General features: G+C 48.3%; 1 protein-coding gene across 2 annotated transcripts in view; it reads right to left on the bottom strand.

Moving 5' to 3' along the window:
* The window catches only part of LOC146839558 (MLX-interacting protein-like), a 219,272-nt gene that overhangs the window by 34,174 nt on the left and 163,616 nt on the right, over positions 1–21,482 (bottom strand). The window contains exon 11 of one of the 2 annotated variants that reach the window (XM_085651624.1): positions 590–624. The exons of the other annotated variant lie outside the window; for it this stretch is intronic. Coding sequence (XP_085507750.1) covers positions 590–624 — 35 coding nt within the window. The remainder of the gene's footprint in view (positions 1–589; positions 625–21,482) is intronic. 2 annotated transcript variants of the gene reach the window in all.

Below are 21,482 nucleotides of genomic sequence, written 5' to 3'. Positions count from 1 at the left end.
CACCGTTGAAACTATGTGTGGAGGACCTGGCGGTGGAGTTCCCACACATGGACTTGATACGCCCTGCGGAGTGTAGCAGGCCACATCCATGCTCTTAATCAGTGCAAAGGAGAAAGAGAGGTGGAGCTCTATTGCAGTGGTACCACAGTGGCTCTAGTTCATGTTTAAAAAACAAACAATTCCTGGACTCAGCAGAGCTTTTTGGGGGCAAACCTAGGGCCACACAAGCACTCTACAGGGAAGGCAGAGGTGGCACCCGCCCCCTTGCCCCTCTTACTAACTCACTGACACCATACAACATCCAGGTAAATAAGGCACAATATTTTTGCAGAGAGTTAAATACAGTTGAAAAAAATTAGAAGATTGCACCTCAAATTACACTAGCACCTTTTTTCCCTACGTAGCCGGAAAGTACATCACTCAGCACCTGATAAAAATAGAACATCAAAAGGACTTTCCATACAATGACAGGCCATCCACACCACTCAGGAAACCAATAAAAGGAGTCAAGGAATGCCGCCCTACTAGTATGGCAATAAAGCTGTGCCACCGCCTGTCTTTTATCGTGTGATTGCCAGGACTGGTTTACCTGAGACTGATTCCTTGTAGGCTGTCCTGGAGTGCCTGCAACAGAGAATTTCAATTATTTGGTGACATAGAAGCCACTCTGTCACACGTGCACATAGCTAAACAAGCATGGTCCCTATAACGAGGGAGTTATGCAAAACAATCCTCTACTATCTGCAGGTATCCCTACAGACTCATATTAATAGTAAAGAAACCAATTACTTAACTACAACATGAGCTACGCACCTGTATGTTTGTATATTTATGTCATCTACTATTTGGTCAGAACAGTCCTGTAGCAAAGTGGCTCTTTTTGCCATGGTTGCCCCCACATTTTGCCTGGTATCCGATGCAACTTTGACTGAGTGTGTACTGAGTTCCTGCTAACCAAGTCCCGAGTACCATCTTCATTCCCCAAACTGAACTGTTGTTTCCCAATTGGCTCTACCTTTTGAACCTGTGTAAGTCTCTAGTAAATGGTACCCCGGGTACCAAGGGCATAGGGACTAAAGAGGGTACCCCAGGGCTGCAGCACAAATTGTGCCACCCTTAGGGACCCCTCACCAAGATCATAAAAACTACCATTGCAGGCTGTGTGTCTTGGTGTGGACTAAAGCAGAGTCGACATGGTACACACCGCTGTGTGCCATGCCTTCAGACACTTCATATGGTGTAGGTAAGTCACCCCTACAGCAGGCCTTAGAACCCTAAGGCAGGGTGTACTATACACAATTTGTGGACATATCCGTCTGAGTAAATATGACACTGTGATATCTAAGTCAATTCTTAGATATTACAAGTGAACAGGGAAGCCATGTGGAGTACATGTGCTGGACAAACGTGACTACGCGTTTGTCCAGCTACATGATGGCTTCACTGAAACCCCAGATATTTGATACCAAACCTCTTGTATTAATATACGCACACTGCCACTGATGGATTTATTAATGTATGCACCCAGAGGGCACCTTAGAAGTGCCACCTGAAAACCTACTGACTACTAGTGTGGTGAATGACTGGTGTTGAACAGCCTGCCACCACAGATGTGTTTCTGACCCCCAGGTGATCGCCCCTGCTCTTAGAGGTCTGGAAGAAATCCTGCTCTAGCGGAGGTGTTTACACCTTATCCAAGCAGGATCTGCTTACCAAGGCAGGAAGCTTCAAAGGCTTCCGTCGCTTTTGTTATGCGACCCCAGCCTCTCCAGATAGTGGAGATGCCAACCCCCTGTCCTAGCCCACTTTTTGTCTGTAAGACAGGTGGGAAAACTCGCAAGATAGCAGGTATGTCAAACACCTGACTAGTACCACCCATAAGGAGGGCTACCTGATGTGGACACCACCTTTCAAATTCCACCATCTTGTTTTGGTGGAATTGAATACTCCAGGGACAGAGTTATGCCCACTTCCTACGGGAAGTGGTCATATAGAGGGTGTGGAAACCTTAAAGGTAGGCAGCCCATTGCCTACTACCTGTCTCTCCCCTTAATGCCCCTAAATTGAGTATTTAAGTGGCACCCCGGAGCACAAGAACCTAGATATGAAGGATTAAGAGAAGAAGGACGAAGAAGAGTCCCTGTCCAGCGAGAACCGAAGACAAGCTGTGAACATTTGGCGCAAAACCCTGCCTGCTCGCAACTATCTCGACATTCGAGACAGAGAGGCTCATCCTGCAGCTCCAAAACGACCACGAACTCAGGTAGCCAGCCAGCACTTCGAAAATCGCCGACAACCTCCCCTGGGGTAGAGGATATACTCCTCTGCAGTCTGCAGGCACTTGGCGCAGATTGGGGTCAACAACCTTGCAGCTCCCGGGCACGGCCAGCACCTCAGGAGAAAGAGAAGAGGTACCCCTGCTCTGAAGGGTCAGATCTGGTACCCCACCAAATGAGAGGACAAAAGGACCAACGGGGAGCCATGCAGCAATACCCGGGGTACCAGACACCTTGCATCAACAGTGGGAGTCTCTTCCGGATTTTCACTGCACCATGACTGAGCAGCCGTCGAGCGATATCAGCATCACTGAGACCCACTTTGTGAGTAGGCAAGCTGTCCTGCTTTTGCCTTCTCATGCTGCCAAACCGCAACTGCAAGGACCTGCTTTGAGCACAGAGGTCAGCTGATCTACCTACTCTGCATCCCAGCCACCCAGCCTGGGTACCGAAGAACTGACTGTGCTCCCTTGATCCCAGGACCCTTGCTACCAGAGCCCCCATTTGGGAGCTCGCGGACTTGTCCCCAAGTCCCTCTTTACAGCTGGTTTCTAGGTGGCCTCCCTTCTCGTAGCACCCAACTACAACCCGGATCAGGACCTTGTCCTCGGTAGAAACTCAGCAGGTAACAAGAATTTTCTGGTGGTACTTTGGACCTTGGCCCACTACAACCCTAAGTCCGAAAGAGACCACCCAGAAACGGACCGTAAATATATGTATGCATACTTGTCTTTTCCCCATAAGAAATGCATTGTGCGTAAAGATGCATTGTCTTCAAACATTTACTTACCTGTAAACGTTCCTAACAAACAAAGTACTAACTTGCGAATGAAGTTCTTGGGATCACAAAATATAAATATATATATATAGATAGATATAGAGATATAGATATATAGATATAGATATATAGATATATAAATTGATCTTGGATTTGTTCTTGTGTGTGCAGCTCATTTATTGCCTGTGTGGGTACAACAAATGCTTGGCACTACCCTCTGATAAGCCCAACTGCTCACCCACACTGCTACAAGAAAGCATTAGTATTATCTGTTTGTGCTTCTGCAAACCAATAAGGGTTGGCTGGACTCTCTACACAGTGCACTTCTTTTTAGTGCACTTTATATCCAACAAGCTTACGACATTAGTGGTTCATAGGACAGGTCTAAAACTTTGCGTTTGCTGATCCCACTTGGTCAATAGGTCACTATATGAGTAAATCCACAAATTGACTGTAGTTAAATACCTTTTTTTTAACTGTTGAATAAGATCCCAATGATCTTAAAACATGACTGAGGCAGAGGGTAACACCCAGGAACTCAACCTGGTCCCTTGCCAGAAACTTATGTTGACCCAACTTAAGAGCCTCTGTACAGCATGGAACATTGCCATGGGGACTAAGCCTACCAAGGCTCATCTACAGACTCTACGTGCTGAGCATGATAGAGCCATGGTAATGGAAGGAAACACATATGGCCCAGAGGATGCAATTGCCAGTGATGATGAGTCTGTGGACCCTTCCACTGGCAGCACCTCTATTGTGAGTACTGCTAGTAATACCCCAGATGATGTTGAGGATAACGATCCTCAGCTTCAAAAGTCAGCAAAAAGAATAGCCCTGGAGGCCATACTTTTGGCTATCGAGAAAGAAAGGGTTGAGATGGGCCTTTGACCCATCCCTGGTGGCAGCAAAATTGTAAATAGCTTTTGACCATAAGATCCCCAAAGGGATTGCTGCCAAATATGTAGAGGGTGATGATATCACCAAGTGGTTTAAAGCTTTTGAGAAGGCTTGTAAAATTAAGAAACTCAGCCAGAAGGGATAGACTCCTGACACTGAATGAGGCAGATGCGGAGTCCTTTAACATCATGAAGGGTATACTGGTTGAGGGCTTTGGAATCGCCACTGAAGAGTATAGGATTAAGTTCAGGATGACTCAGAAAACCTCGAGTCAATCCTGGGTTGATTTTATAGATTTTTCAGAAAAGACACTAGGTGGTTCGTTAAGAGGTAGTCAGGTGCAAGATTATGATGGGCTTTATAGTTTGCATATGAAAGTACATCTGTTAAGTAACTGTACTTCTAAAAGGTTACATCAATACTTTGTGAACCTAAATTGATTCCTCCCCAAGAATTGGGAAAGAAAGCTGACCACTGGGTCAAGACTAGAGTGTCCAAAAAGTCGCATGGAGGGGGTGACCAATAGAAAGGAGTTACTAAGCCTCCCAAATGGAAAGATGGTGAACACTCTAAAGAAAAAAGTAAAGAGTCTTCTCAAGGCCTCCAAACAAATTTTCAGGAGGGTGGGCCTGGGGCACTTCACATTCCAAGACTGGGTACCAAGGTAAAAATTAGAATCTCAAAAAGGCATGGTGCTTCAACTGTAAACAGCGCGGACAGCGTGAACTGGGCTGAGGTCGAGCTAAGGTCCCATGCAGTGATCCCTGAATGGCTGAGCATAAAAACCCAGGCGAAGAGCAAAGCCCAGGGTAAAAAAGATGTATTGGTGTCTGAAACAATGACACAATCCTCCGAGAAAAAAGGTAAGAAGTCTGAGAAACACTCTTCTGTACATCCACAAGCTCAGGTCCCCTCTGCTCAGGCAGAAGAATTGTCAGCCCCAGAGGAAACTGAGCCCCAGGAACTTGGGCCTTACCTGGCACAGCTCCTAGGTTCAGGAGGGCGCTGTAGGGAAAATCTGTGCCAAGGAGAGAGGATCTGTCCTACTCTTGAGAGCCTAAGACAGCAGGCTGCTGACCAGGAAAAGGGAGATGTCAGTGGCTCCCACAGAACTTATTGGGAGGAGGGACTCCTACACACTGAGGCCTGAGACCCCAAACCTGGTGCCACTAGGAGAGTTGTAGAGGCTCAGCAGTACAGAGAGTTTCTACTCTCATTAATTAGCACATGACATCACCCTAGCTGGGCATCTTGGAGCAAGACCACTGACCCATTTTCAGTGAATTGCTCTCCGACCCGCGGAGCTCTACCATTAAGTGAGGCCTCGAGTGTTGGTGTTTGAGGCCCTTCTCCACCCGCAAGTTTACCTGCGCCTCTTCCCTGGTGGTCCAGTGGACCTCTGTCTCCTTTCTCTCGCTCTGCTTTCCTCTCTGTTTTCACTTGTTTTTACCCTCAGTTTAATCTCTTTTCTGCACTCCTCTGCCTTTCTGTGATTTTCTGCTTTATTCCACTTGTATTTCCTTGAATACCTCCATATTCCTCCTATATTCCTCCTTTCCCTTCCCCACCAGTTTTCCCCGCTGCTGCTGCCCCCGCGGCCCCTCCCACCCAGCACGACCAGCGCGACCGGCCCAATCCAGCTCCCCTCCCCGAAACCACCTCCCAGCTGTCCAGCCCTCCCCGACCCCTACTTAATGGCAGCTGCTGTGAAGCCGCGCCGCTGGCGCACCAAAGGCAAGCCCATCTGCGCCCATCCGCAACCCGACCGCGACCAGTGCCAGGAACCCTGGACCTCTACCCACCAACGCAATGACCCAGCAGCACTCCACGTACTCAATCCAGGCCGCAACAAAAACTGCAAGCTAGCATCACCAGCCGACACCCACAGACCCTTCAGCTGTCACCGCTGCCGGCACACCTACAGCACCGCCAGGACCATGGACCCAGCACAACCCCGACCGCAGGAACACACCCGAACCGAAGACCCTGCAATGCATCCTCCTCAATGTCAAATCACTTCACAAACACGCCACCGAAATCTGGGACCTCCTCGACAGCACCACCCGGGACGTAGCATTCCTCACCGAAACCTGGACCAACACAACCTCGGGACCGGACATCGCCATCGCCATTCCCCAAGGATACAAGATCTCCAGGAAAGACCGCCCCTCCCGCCCGGGAGGAGGAATTGCCATCGTCCACAAATCCAACCTCCGCCTGAGCACACTCCCCGACGAGCCCATAGACCAGATGGAACACCTGCACTTCAAGATACAGGTCAGCCCTACCACCACCCTCCGGGGAACCCTCATCTACCGACCCCCGGACCTCGCGGACCTTTTACCGACTCCATCACAGACATCATCTACCTGCATGCCATCGCATCCAACAACTACACCCTCCTGGGAGACCTCAACTTCCACCTCGACAACCAACTAGACCCCAACACCTCATCCCTCCTAGACAACCTCCAGGACATTGGACTTCCCCAGATCGTGACCGAACCCACGCACTCAGCGGGACACACCCTCTTCACAACAGGAAACTCCATCACTTTCAGCCACACCACCAAGCTCCTGTGGACAGACCATCGATGCATCCACTTCACCTTCAGAACACTCGACCAAAATCACCAACGACCAGCTCACCTCCTCACTCAGCAACTCCACCCCGACCACCGCGGAAGAGTACGCCCCCAACACCACCGCCCGAACTCTACACAGATGGATCACCAACAGCATCAACACCACAGCCCCCCTCAAGAAGAACAACACACATGCCAAGAAGGCCAGATGGTTCACCCCCAAACTCCAAGAGTCCAGGCACACCTGCCGCCCCCTTGAGAAGACCTGGAGGAACTCCAAATCCACAGAAGCCCTCAACAACTTCAAAGCCGCCACCACCGCCCCCCACCAGTTCATTAGAAACACGAGGAAAGTTGCAATTGAAGACAGAATCTCCACACACGCACACAGCAGCAAGGAACTCTTCAACATCATCAAGGAGTTCGCACAACCCGCCAGCAAGTCGACTGACATTTCCCCCTCACAAGACCTCTGCAACAAACTCAGCACCTTCTTCCACTGCAAAATCAAGAACATCTACGACAACTTTGACGAAGACAACCAACACACGGCACCCCCAGCAAACCCACCCACGACGCCTTGAAGCCAAAGATCGACAGCTGGACAACCCTCACCACCGAAGACACACTGAAGACTATGAAATCAATCCACTCCGGTGCCCCCACAGACCCCTGCCCCCACCACATCTTCAACAGAGCCACCGACACCATTGCACCCATGCTTCGCCACACCATCAACCGCTCCCTGGCAAACCCTCTTTCCCCAACAACTGGAAACACGCAGAGATGAACCCCTTCCTAAAGAAGCCCTCAGCGGACCCCACCGACCTCAAAAACTTCAGACCCATCTCCCTGCTCCCGTTCCCAGTGAAAGTCATCGAGAAAGCCATCAACAGCCAACTTGCCACCTTAATCGAAAAACACAACATCCTCGACCCGTCACAATCCGGCTTCAGAAAAAAACACAGCACAGAAACCGCCCTTCTCGCCGCAACAGACGAAATCCACTCCCTACTGGACAAAGGAGAAACCGTAGCCCTCATCCTCCTCGACCTCTCAGCGGTCTTCGACGTGGTATCCCACCGCACGCGAACACGCTGACTCCACAACGCAGGTATCTGGGACAAGGCCCTCAACTGGATCTACTTCTTTCTCTCTGGCAGAACGCAGCGGGTCAGGCTCCCCCTTTCCTCTCAGACCCCACACCAACCACCTGCGGAGTCCCCCAGGGTTCCTCCCTCAGCCGAACGCTCTTCAACGTCTACATGGCTCCCCTCGCTCCCCTCGCCCCCATCGTCAGAACCTACGGACTCAACATTGTTTCATACGTCGACGACACCCAACTCATCCTCTCCCTGTCCAACGAGGCCAACGCAGTCAAACACAACTTCCAAGAAGGCATGGAAGCGGTGGCCAAATGGATGAAAAGCAGCTGCTTACAACTCAACACCGACAAAACAGAAGTACTCATCATGGGCCCACACCCCGACACCTGGGATGACACCTGGTGGCCTACCGCCCTCGGCAGCCCACCCACCCCCACGGACCACGCATGCAACCTTGGAATCATCCTAGACTCCGAGCTCAAAATGGACCCCCAGATCAACTCCGTCACATCCTCCTGCTTCCACATCATCCGCCTCCTACGTAAGACCTTCAAATGGATCCCCCTCAAGCATAGAAAAACCGTCACCCACGCCCTCGTCTCCAGCAGACTCCACTACGGCAACGCACTCTACGCCGGAATAAACAAAAACCTCACCCGCAAACTACAGAACATCCAGAACGCTGCTGCAAGACTGGTCCTCAACGTACCACGACACTGCCACATCACCCAACACCTGCGCACACTCCACTGGCTCTCCATCGAGGCAAGAATCACCTTCAAGATCCTCACCCACACACACAAAGCCCTCCACAACACCGGACCAACATACCTCAACAGCCGAATCAACTTCCACGCACCCCAAAGAACCCTACGATCAGCCCAGCTCTCCTAAGTCGTGGTTTTCCCGCGCCAGAAAAACCAGATCAGGAGGCCGCTCCTTCGCCTTCCTCGCGGCCAGTGCATGGAACGCCCTACCGCTCCACCGCAGGCAGACAACATCACTGCCAAAAAAATGTTATAGACAACATCACTCCCCATCTTCACGAGAAACCTCAAAACCTGGCTCTTCGACAGATCCCCTCCTTGATGGACTGGAACCTGCAGTTCTCCCATCCCCCCACTCTTTGAGACCCTTACGGGTGAGTAGTCGTGCTTAACAAACCCATGATTGATTGGCCAGAGTAAGACATGGAGTAGGTTAGTCACCCACTTCTAATGGCCAGGTATGTCCTAGAAGGTGAAAGAGTTTTCAAAGCCTGTGCCACCTGTCAAGCCAGTGGCAAAGCAGGTCGCCAAAAAAGGCCCCTTTAATTCCACTACCTGTGGTTGAGGTACCCTTTGAGAGGGTAGGGATTGACATTGTGAGTACCCTTGACCCCCCAATTGCATCAGGGAACAGATTTATTCTGGTGTTAGTGTATCATTGTACTTTGGAGCTCTCAAACAAAAATCATGCCCCACAAGCTTTAAACACAAATCACAAGGAAAAGTTCTCTTTTTCACCCACCACATTTGTATTGCCAAGAAAGTTCTCCAAAGCAAACCCCAAGCAAAGACAGCCAGTAATGGCCGACAAGCCTTGTGAGTCCCAAAACAGCACTCAAAACACCAAACTTGGTTGAGGAGCCTAGCCTGCAACAGAGATGGCCGCCTGAGCCCTCGGCTCCGCCGACTCGTCCGCTTCCCTCCCGTACCGCTTCTTCTCCTGATTGCGGAATCGTGCCTGTTGTGCGGTAACGGGTCTGGGAGGCGACGCTGCATCCGATGGTAGGCTCCCCGTCGTTCCTCCTGCACCGGGAATGAAGAAATGCCCTGAACTCCTGCAGACGGCTGCTGAGTGGGTCCGGTCCTTTGTTCTCGGCAGCGTCCGGCTGGAAGGCAACAACAGCGGCCATTACATGAGAATCTGAAACCGCCGGCGAGACGCGACAAACCACCGAGATCCTCAGAAGTGGCGCAACAGTTTCTTTTGGAGTCTCGCCGCTACGCTGCTTTACTACCACCGATGCAACAAATGTATCCCCCTTTTTGGAAGTTTCTCTTTGATTTCTCGCTACGTAGTGTAATGGAAGGGGCCATTTGTATTGAGTGATCGGCGCTTATACACGGCGCCTGGTTGGACCGTCACTGTGCTGTCCCTGTGCGTGGCGCTGGACTAGAGGTTGCTGCCCTGTCCCCGTGGTTTGGCCCTGTCTTTCTGGGAGCTGACCTACTAAACAACGCCTGGACATGTATGCTAAAGACTGGGCTCGAGGGTCGCCATACGCTTGCGGATTCCGGGGACAGGGAGCTGGCATCTCTTCCTCTCACGTTATGCCCGTGAGCATCGGCGACGTCCTGGAAGCTTTGGCTGCTGTGCGAGCGGCTTTTTGTTCCAACGCCCGTGACCTGGAGCGCCGGTTGGACGACGCTGTGCCCGTTCTCTCCTTGGCTGACCGGACGGGCGGCTGTGCGCGGAGCGGATCGCCGAGCCCAGGACTCGGCAGTCGTGTGCAGCCTCTCCGGGGAGACGTAGAGGAACTGACTGTGAGTGCACTTAACATCACCGCCGCTCGGACTGTCGCAACTATGGAGGACACAGTGCATCCTATATTTGGACGGAAACTAGAAGTTCGCCGTCGGATGCCAGGACTACCACCGCCAGCGGGTGCTGCTGACAAGATTGCTCTGCTTACTTTGAACATGTTGCCCGGGAGTGAGTTGCCTAATTTCGGTGGGCTATCACTGTACGCCTGCCCGTACTGCACTCTTGGGGATAACACTGTCCTGCTTTGGATGGCGATTACTGGCTGTTGCCATCTCTCTAGGTGGTCACATCGGATGCTCTTCCTACTCTACGGGGCTACGCCGCAACTGCACTTTGCTGGCGCACTGGAACGTAGGGGTCAGGGTTGAGTTTGTCTTTTTCTTGCCTTGATACCGGTCACTACATTCCTGGGACTGTGCTGGACTGACGAGGAAGCTGGACTTTGGGTATGGTTTGCATAGGGGTCCGGGAAGCGATGGCCGGATACACTCCTGTCGATTATTTTTGTTATCATGGGTTGGCCCTCCTCCGTTGATAAATGTTTTGCACCGGTCTGGCGAGTGGGGCAGCCGGGGACCTAGTTTTCTCTGAGTGACCGGGACATGTATCGGTGGTGCTAGAAGACTATTGCGGGGGCTTACGCTTATCAATCATGGCTTGAAGATTCCTTGTTGATATTTTGGATGTTTCGGTTGGGTGTTGCTGCCTTACTTACCCTGCGCGCTGCTGCTGTGACCTCAGTTTTCTCGTCATATTGGGCATGTTATTATTATTGGGTGTCAGACTACTGTTGCTATTATTGGTGCGAGATGGCGGAGCTGGGGGACGAATAGTGGGCTCCTCCCCACCTTTCTCAATTTTATGAGAGTCTTAGGCTTCTATCCTTTTCTTACTTTCTATATTTCGGGACTCCTTTTCTTGGGCGACAGGCACACTGCTAGGGGGGGACAGGCCGTAGCCAGCTGCAGGGGTGCAGGGTGGGGGGTACTTGGGGGGTGGGGTTGCTTTCTTTTTTGTTTTTCTTTTTTGTTCTATGGGCCTTCTATTCTTTGTCCTTTTTCCTTCCCTGGGGTTTAGACGTTCCTTTCTGGGTGCCACGCAGCGACTCTGGTGTTTTCTTCTGCTATAAGATTATCTATCCTGATTGTCCAACACCAGTATTGACTTGTTGTGCTACGATATCCTGCTTATGTCTATCCTACAAGGAAAACTTTTAAAACTAGACCTCAGTCCTTCTGTAATGTATCCTCTGTGCTTTCAGTAAGTTGTAATGTACCGTATGTGTGAGCCCCCAGGGCTCTTTGTTGATTTGTATTTGTTTTTTCTCTCAATAAAGGTCTTTCAAAAATAAAAAAAAATAAAAAAAATAAAAAAACACCAAACTTTTGTTCACCCCAGAATATATTTCAAGGGGCCCGCATGACATTCTTAACCGAGGAAATATATTAAAACTTTTCAAATCATTACCAGATCTAAATCATCTCCAATCGGGGGACATAATTGCTATAGAATTTATTTCAAGCACTGGTCCCAACACGGGCGAAGCCACTCAAATAACGTTCTTAACGTCCGCTATTCGGGACCTAGTGTTGACCAAGCCCGACCAGTTCAAAACATGGGGTATTATAACAACAACCCCGAGTGTCCCTCGTTATCCTTCAATACTTGAAACGAATCAGGCATGCACTGCAAGCTCCATCTTAGCCCCCTATTCAGTACTGAGGTCTGCCAGAGGCAGCTCGCCCAAAGGCAATCCTGAGCCAGCTAATAACCAGCGAAACAGTGGCACTGCAGACTGGTCATGGTTGCCGGGGGCTTTATCCCGAAACCAGACCGACTGACCCATAGTTAACCACAACCTGACAATATGTTCTTGGAACGTTAATGGATTCGGCTCGGAAAAACAAACTCCAGCCATAATTGACTCTCTAAAAGAACACAACGCTATCCTTTTACAGGAAACCTGGGCAGGAGAAAGTATTCCAATAGTGGGCTTCTTGGAGTTTAGGACACCTGCTTCCAGGCAGTCCAAGTTCGGCCGTCTTAACCCCTTCAGTGCCCATGATGAGCTGGACTCGTCATGGGCTGCGGTGGCGCTGTGCCCATGACGAGTCCAGCTCGTCATGAACTCCGCCCGCTAATAAAAAGCGCGGCACTGGGCGGGGAAAGGGGCGGGCATGCAAGGGGTTAAGGGTGGTCTCTCGATCTATGTATCAACAAAAATATCAACAAGTGTCAAACAGATCGATTTTGCAGAGGAATGGCTCTCTGGAATAACCCTGGGAAGCTCAACTATTGACCCCCAGTTGTTAATTCTTAACGTCTATATCCCTCCTGGCACTACAAAGAAAAAATCCAAAATGGACAGTTTGATCAATTCCATCTGCGATCTCATCAGCAAGTACGGAAGAATACCAAGCATCATCTCGGGTGATTTCAACACCAACCTATTTTGCAACCTCGTAGACGACACACGCCTGGACCCTCCAAGAACCCCCCCACATTTCCTACCTCAGGCAATCCTCGCTGGGAACAAATCATCAAAACTGGGGGAATATGTGGGATCACAGTTTAACAACTTGGGATTCACTTTATTGAACGGGCGATTTTCTTTCGATACTCCGCCCGCATGGACCTGGTCAAACGGCAGCTCCCACTCCTTTTTGGACTTTACCTTGGGGAGCAGAGAAATACTGCCCAGGATCAAGAGCTATCAAATTGCCCAACAGGGAGACAGTGACCATCGGGCCCAAATAATAACACTATCTACTGGCGACACATATCATCAGGAATTAGTTCACACCCACTTAGGCAGCCATTCAGAGGATCTCAAGCGGCTAAAGTGGTCAGATTCAATGGCCCCATCTCTGATGGAAAAAAGTAGAGTTTTGCTACATCAATCTCGAGACATAAATTTCCATGTGGTCAGCGGCTGGGCCTCTCTTATAAATCTTCTTCTCAACGAACTTCCCCTAAGGAGGGGCCCGAGTAACCAAACCTTTCAATTCTTCATCTCAAAAGCCATAAGGAAATTAAGAACCAAGAGGAATCGAGCACTCCGTCTCTCAAGAAAGTTCCCTAGCAACAAAATCTACTTTAATAATTACAAGCAAGCGCAAGCCCTATTCAGAACAACTATTCAAAAGGAAAAACTAAAGGTCTCCGACCGATTTTGGCTGAAGCTCATTCACGAAAGTAAAAACCCCAACCCGAAGCAATTTTGGTCTCTAGTGAACAGGAGTAACCAAAGAGTAACCGGTCACAGTAGCGCAAACATCAGTGAAGCAGACTGGAGCAAGTTTCTATCACTCCATTTTGGATACGTACACGACAATAAAGCTGGCCTCGATCCTGCCAGTCCAGCAAGCCCTAAGTCTCCTCTTTTGAGTCTAGAGAGCCAGGGGCGAGCTTTGCCCGAAAACACCCCCTCAGAAGACTCGGCAAAAAAGGACCCTACGGAACGGTATGACACTCAACCAGAGCCTACGGTGTTGCCAGCAGTACTAAAAAACAAGATCTCAAACTACATAAGGAAAGCAAGAGCGGATGGAGCCCCCGGTCTGAACGGTCTCCCCCAAGCAAGGTTTAAATCCGACATTAATTTATGGTCAGACTATTTGACCCCGCTGTTCCATTATTGCAGATTAAACAACACGATCCCAGAATCCTGGCGAGGAGCAGTCATTCACCCGATCCACAAAGGTGGAAAGCGAAACGAGCCAAAAAATTACCGAATGATTGCACTTCTCGACGTGGAGTCCAAGTATTTCGCAAACATCTTACTAGAGGAGCTGCAGGCTTGGGTCGAAACAACCGCGCGCCTCCCCTTTAATCAGACAGGCTTCATAGCCAAAACTGGGACAACAACCAATCTGCTAACACTAACAGTTTTGATAGATAAAGCAGCATGTCAACACACACAGCTACACTGCTGCTTTGTAGACTTCAAAGCAGCTTTTGATCGCGTTCCCAGAAGCCTGTTATGGCAGAAATTAAAATCATGGGGATTACCACAGTCTCTTCTACAGGCAATAATTCAGCTCCACACTGAAACTTGGATTAAAATCAAGCTGGGCGAAGGCCTCCATGTTTCCAGAAAGATCCAAACAGTGACTGGCGTTAAACAGGGTTGTGTGTTGGCTCCACTCCTATTTTACCTCTTTATATCGGACCTTTCTCCAGCACTTGATAGAGTAAATTGTCATCCCCCAAAACTTGATGGGACCCGTATAACCAACCTACTTTATGCCGATGACCTGGTGCTATTAAGCCACACAAAAGTGGGTCTACAGAGGTTACTGGACGAATTGTTGCCATACTCGACAAAAAACCATTTAGAACTCAACCTGTCAAAAACCAAAACCATCTCCTTTGGGAAACAAAAAAGGACAACAGAAAGGTGGTTCTTCAATAAAACAAAGCTGGACTCAACGTCCAGTTATAAATATTTGGGCATCTTCCTGGAGGCAAGTGGCTCCTTTGGCAAGCACAAGAAAGCATTACAAATAAAAGCACTCTCACTAGAGGCGGCCGCCGCAAAACTATCAAACCAGCTATTAGGTCCCAGTCTTACACCTATGCTAAAAGTAATGAAAGCCAAAGTAACCAACGCACTAACATATGGTCATGAGATCACCAAGGGCTCTACCAGTAAATTAATAAACAAATTAATTACAAAAATCTTCAAACGAGCATTCCGGCTGCCAAAATCTGCATCGCCAGCCCAGGTGAGATTAGAACTGGGACTCCAAGATCACTTCGGTGTGGAGGCAGGTGCCTTTGTTAAACTGTGCCATAGACTGCGTCAGGCCCGGGAGGGTTCTTTGGAGGCCCGACTCTGGCAGGAAATACAGAAAAAGCCCACCAGTCAAAAGTACCGACAATACCTGGATCACAGCTTACAGCTTTTAGGCGCAAAAGACCTATGGGACTTAAATCTCTCCCCATCAGTGTTAAAATCTGCCATAAAGAAATCTGTTAGGTTGTGGTCCTTTCATTCAGACAGGACAACACTATCGAAGAGGGGACATGCCTGGGCAGTGATTGCCAACTACGAAGTGGGTGTCCAGTTGCCCTATCTGTCTAGCACATATGCACTTTATTGGAAGCTTAAATTTTTAGCTTTGAGGATGGGAGAATGGCCCTTTTTGAAGAATCTTCCGGCATGGCGCCTGTCAGGCTGTAGCACTGCATGCAGGTTGTGCGGTTACCATACCGAATCAATGGAACATATAGTTTGTGCATGCCCAGTACTACTTCAAGCCAGACGGCAGTTATTGAGAGGCCAATGTATTAAATTGGGTGTACGTTCCTGCCGCCAAGCAATATTGGCTGCCCTCAACCCTGTGAACACCAAGTTAAACATCGGGCTAGCGAAATTTGTTCATAAAGCGTCAAGACTTCTTGAAGCAAAACCTACATTTCAGTAAGAGTCGAGATCCTGAACTAAAAGATTGTTTTATCTCAAACAACATGAAACTTAGGGTGACGTATCGCACCAGAACATTACCAAGACATTCACGATCACTGAACTCTATTTTTTATTGATTAATTGTTTTAAACTTTTACTATAGTTAAACCAGATTATTTAATTATTAGCACGTACAGTTGTAAATGGTTTTTAAAATCAAACAATAAAGAGCTATTATCTATCATTACAGTATGATTGTAGTAAGCTAGCTCTTTATATACTATACCAAAATGAGGTATAGTGTTCACAGACTCCATTGGAACCCCAAAGGTAGGAAGAGGTAAAAGTAGATAGCATCTTACTCTATTTGTGGTAGTTAAGGCGAGCAGTAAGGCTGTATCAGAGGGTAGTGTTAAGCATTTGTTGTAAACAGTCAGGCAGCAAATGATGTCACACACTCAAAGACTGAACTCAGATCAATTTGTTTGTATCAACAATAATATTAAATTATTTTATTTCTAGAACCAAGCCAAGTCTGGTGCAGGTAAGTGAAATAATACTTTGCAAAATCGTATGCAATGTTTTACAATTGAATGCAGGTTCAAATACAGTTGATTGAATTACAGGTAAGTCACTATTTCGAAATTATGGTTCAGTTACTTTACAGATTACTTTGTATGTTACTTATTGGAATACTTTTCATTTTACTTTTGCTAATCAGTGTGATATGCCTAGATATCACACCGAGACATTTCCTAGACAAAAGTAATTCACTTTTAGTACATTTGCAGTTTTGTCAATGTTTCATACAAACCAACTCCAAACTTAAAAAATCTTTGAAGAAAAGCAGTCAATGCAATCCTATGGAAGGAAATGAAGTTAACGGTTTGCAGGTAAGTACTTATTTGTGGGAGTTGGTATTCTGCTAACATAAGGACCAATGAAAGGTATTGGCAGGTATTGATCTGCTTTATGGTGAGGATTATGTTTTCATTATAGTTTGGTGTGTGTGCCACTGGGGTGTTATTTGGCACGGATTCCACATACACTGGGTGACAGACACGTTAGGTATATGGTAAAATTTGAGATATTAAAGTTGTTTTTTCTTGTGTTCACAGTAAGAAGACCAAATTGATGTTGGTCTTTCAACACCTACGAATTATGAGTATGGTTTTTCATAATTATTTTAAGCAGAGTGACATGACAATGGTCCTGATGAATGCCATGAATTCATATCAGTTTGGCAGAAACATGTTGACCTGACCTAGTCAGATAGGAAATATTGTATCCCTATAGCCACACTCCTTATTTTAAGATCCATCCCTAAGGGAGAGCTAATAAATAATTTTTCTCCATAGAGAGATGGTTTTAAACCACATTTGATATTATTTGCACTCTGCCCCTCATTCACAGATTCACATTGGAGTGTAAAAACACCTCAGCTCCTCTCCTAAGGGAGAGTAGTAGCCCACACAGTGTACCTTGCGGACACTGTGTGCATGAGGGGACCCAATGATGAAGCATGTCACCATCTTGGTGAGTGAGGGTTCTCGTCTTTAAAAACTAATACTTTTGAAGGTGTGTTTTCTGTGCACTTTTGTAATTAACCTTTGATATCTTTTCCAATACGGTATTTTTTGTGAGTTTAGATTCTGGGGTTGAAACCAGGGTTCCCCCAGGGCCAAGGATGCACTCTTGAAACACCCTCAGCGGCACTAGGGTTGCCGGGTGCAGAGGGCTGAGGCCCATTGTTATCCGATGGGAGATAGAGGGCCTCTGGTTGGTGGCTGCTCACGAGCAGGCCACAAGGTTGTGGGAGCAAAGCACCTGGACTTTAGCTGCAATTGGTGACCTGAACGTCTTAAGAAGGCTGCTATCGGTGCCATGCACTTTGTGAAGACCCTGGGAGCGTACTTTAAACCAAAAGGGAGCTCTTTGAATTGATAATGGCGCCCTGCCACCTTAAACCTGAGAAATGTTCGATGTTGAGGATGAATGGGAATATGAAAATAGGCGTTGAGGAGATCGAGAGACATCAGAAAATCACCTTTCTCCATTAGAAAAAGAATCTCCTGAAGAGAGAGCATCCTGAAAGATTGACTCTTTATGAACTTGTTCAGCATTCTGAGGTCCATGACCTGCCTCCATTTCCATTTTTCTTTTGATGAGAAAGAAGTGGGAATAAATCCCCCAGTTTTGCTGGTTGAGGGGTACTTCCTCAATGGGCTGCTTGAGAAGAAGCAAATGTATTTCCTTCTTGCGATATGAAAGCTGACGGAGGAGAACTGGGCAGTGGAACATTTGTTAATGTTAATGTTATAAGGTTCTTATATAGCGCCTATCACCACCGGTCTCTAAGCGCTAAACAGAAGACCACAAACATAATGACGCCTCAGAAATCATCTGCCTGCTCCAATTAAACTGAAGGTGTTGCTTTTCCGAACAGATGTGTCTTCAGTTTTTTCCTGAAGGAGAGCAAGTGAGAGTCTTCCTTCAGACTGGACGGAAGGTCATTCCAGAGTTGGGGAATGAGTACTGAGAAGGCACAGCCTCATTTGGTTTTTAGATTAAATCTGGGTTGAGCCAGATTGGAGACGGACCCAGAGCGTAAGGGTCTACCGGGAACATACTTCCTCAGGCGCTGTTTGACATACTCTGGGGCCTTGCCAAAGAGCGCCTTGTGGGCCATGCAGAGGCATTTAAATTGAACCCTACGCTTCACAGGCAGCCAATGCAGTTTACGAAGGAGTATAGTTGCGTGCGAGCTTCTAGGAAGAGAGAAGATCAGTCTGGCTGCGTCATTCTGCACGACCTGCAGTTTCCTCATCAGCTTCTGTGATAAGCCCAGGTACAGAGCATTACCATAATCAAGCCTCGAGATAACAGTCGCTGAGACGATGGTTTGCAGCGTAGAGGCTGAAAGAATGGTGGTAAGCTTACGTAACTGCCGCATCACGGCCGTGCAAGAACCCACCACAGCCGACACTTGAGGGGTCATGGTGAGATCCGCATCGATCTTCAGGCCGAGACTCTTCACTACTGTGGAGGGGATGGGAGTTTTGCCGAGTTCTGGGGGCCAGTACAAATCATCCCAGGGGTTGGCCTTGTTGGCGAGTACCAGCACCTCCGTTTTCTCGGCAATTACCTTAAGGAAGTTGTTGGTCATCCAGTTAACCGTGAATCTAAGAAGATTCTTAACTGATTCTTGGGCTTCTGATGTTTCTCCCAGCTGCACCAGTAACTGCGTGTCGTCCGCGTAATTAAAGATCTCACAGTTCCTACGCGTGAGTTCTTCCATCAGGGGTTGCAGATAGATGTTAAACAATAAGGGAGAAAGTGCGGACCCTTGAGGCACCCCCCATGTCACATCCTTAATCCCGGATAACTGGTCCCCCAACTGCACCCTCTGAGTGCGGCCTGATAAGAAGGACTCTAACCACTTGAACGCCTGGCCAGCGATCCCCAGCTTCGCGATGCGGTCCAGCAAGATGGTATGGCTGACCGTATCGAAAGCTGCCGACAGGTCGAGCAGAATCAGAGCGCATGGTTGTTTATTGTCTGCTCTGATTCTGAACTCATCGGTGACCGTGGCCATGACCAGTTCTGTACTGTGCTGTGGCCGGAAGCCTGCCTGCCTGGCATGCAGTAGATGGTGTTCTTCCAGATAGCTGGCTAAGGCGTTCAGGACATGTTTTTCCAAGATCTTGCTTAGAAAAGGCAGTTGTGAAATAGGCCTGTAATTTTTCAATGCCTCAGGGTCAGTACCCGCTTTCTTCAGGAGTGGGGAGACTCTGGCTTCCTTCAGAGATGCTGGGAGGTAACCCGCTTCCAGAGAGGCATTCAATAGATGCAGTAGCTGGGGTTGAATACCTGGCAGAGCCAGTTTGAAGATTTTTGGGGGGCAGGGATCTATAGAGGATCCCTATTTGATGTAACTAACCAGTTCTGTCAGGTGCTTACCATCAATGTCAGGGAAGCTATACAAACCCCCGGCAGGCTGCAAGTTGTCTAAACAAGGTTGCGATGGCAAGCTATCTGAAAGCGTGGTGATATCCCTCAGGATATCCTGTACCTTCTGGAGGAAGAATCCTTGAAAGGTGTCACAACCAGGCTGACCCAGCCCGCAACTTTTATCATTCAGCTGCGTGAGTTCCCTTAGAATAGCAAAGGTTTCCCTTTGTTTATTCGTGGCCTCCCTGTTTTGACACTCATAAAAGGCGGATTTCCTAGCCAAGATAGCAAGTTTATAGCTGGCTAAAAGAGATTTATACGTTAATGACTCTGCAATCCCATAATCCAGTCTCCACCTACGCTCCGCCTTCCAGAGAGCTTGCTTCTCTTTTCTAAGGGATGCGTCAAACCAGGGAGCACCTTTCCCTTTTTTCCGAGTAAGCTCTAATCGTTCTGGGACAAGCTTATCTAGAGCAGAGCGAATCCAGGTCATCATGGTCGTGGTATATACATCCAGATTTCCCTGCTTCATCTTAGGAGGGGGGGAGGAGAGTAGAGTTGAGACTAAAGAATCAGCCTCAATGTTTTTCCAAGGGCGGACCTTCCTCCTGGTTTGTGGAGGGGCCGCTAATAAGAGATCTCCCGGAACCCAACATTTGATCAGATAATGGTCTGACCAGACGCAAGGGCTGACTTCTAGGATTTTCATCAGCGGCAGGGAGGACCGATCAAGAGTGTGGCCCTTTTCATGGGTGGAGCCCTTTACAAGTTGATTTAGATGGAGAGTGGCAAGGTTAGTTCCAAACTCGGACGCAATAGGCCCCCTAGGAGTCTTGTCCCAGTGATAGTTAAAATCCCCGACCACTACCAGGGACTTATATCTGGATGCCAGATCTGTCAATAGTTCAAAGAGGGAATCATTGAATTCCGGTAAGCTCTGCGGTGGACGATATACTAACAATAGCAGAACACATGAGGATTTCAGTGATATTTTTATCCCTAATACTTCTGCACCAGCACAGCTTTCCGCAATGATCTGTGTTACCTTAAGAATCTTCTTGAACATAATGGCTACCCCTTCCCCTCTGCTGTCCTTAGGGCGGTTGTACCACAGGGCATCGAAGTTGGGAGGTAAAGCTGCTAGAATGTCCGGTGTTGATGAAGTCCCTAGCCAGATTTCTGAGAGCGCAAGGATGTCTATCTCGCCCTCGCCCAGCAGTGTAAATACCTCTAGATGGTGTTTATGTAAGGATCGTGTGTTGAGTGTGGCAATTATCAGACCTTGTGTACTAGTGGAAAAAGGTCTGTCCTCTACCTGCAACAGGTCTTCCGACCGAAGGCTGGCATATGTTGTCCCATCCAGCGAAGGTATCCCTTGTCGTAAAGATCTAAGGGTTGCAGGAGAGTAGACCATTTGGAGGATGCTGAATGAATTCTAGAGTGTGGCCATGTTGGACAATGTCTAGAACCCATCAGTTTGGAGAAATGGAATTCCATTTCTGAAAGGATGCAGAGAAGACGTGATCCTGGTGTGGGAATATGGTAGCAGGGGCCTGATGATCTACATTGTCTCCTATTGGAGTCTTGGGACTTTCCAGCAGATAGCTGCCTCTTGCGTCCTGCCGGTCTCCAATAAGTCTGAGTAGTGTTGGACTGAAAAGACCGGTTGTATGCCTAGTAGGTAGTTTGCGGATATGGTTGGTACCGCTGCTGAAATTGTGGACGGGATAAGAATTGCCCTCGACCTCTAGCCTGAAAGAAATTAAAGTGGCGCTGCCGGGGATTGCTTAAGGCTTTGACTGTATCCGTGTCCTTCTTGATAGATTGTAACTCTTTGCCTATGTGCTTACCAAATAAGCACTCCTCATCAAAAGGCATATCTAAAACCTCAGGATGAAAGGTGGTTGCCTTTAACCATCCCTGGCGATGCAGGACCACCGCTCCTGCC

Source organism: Triturus cristatus, chromosome 4_1, assembly GCF_964204655.1.
Source record: "Triturus cristatus chromosome 4_1, aTriCri1.1, whole genome shotgun sequence".
NCBI lineage: Eukaryota > Metazoa > Chordata > Amphibia > Caudata > Salamandridae > Triturus > Triturus cristatus.
Note: the sequence above shows the minus strand (reverse complement) of the source record. Positions and strands in the feature narration are given on the sequence as shown.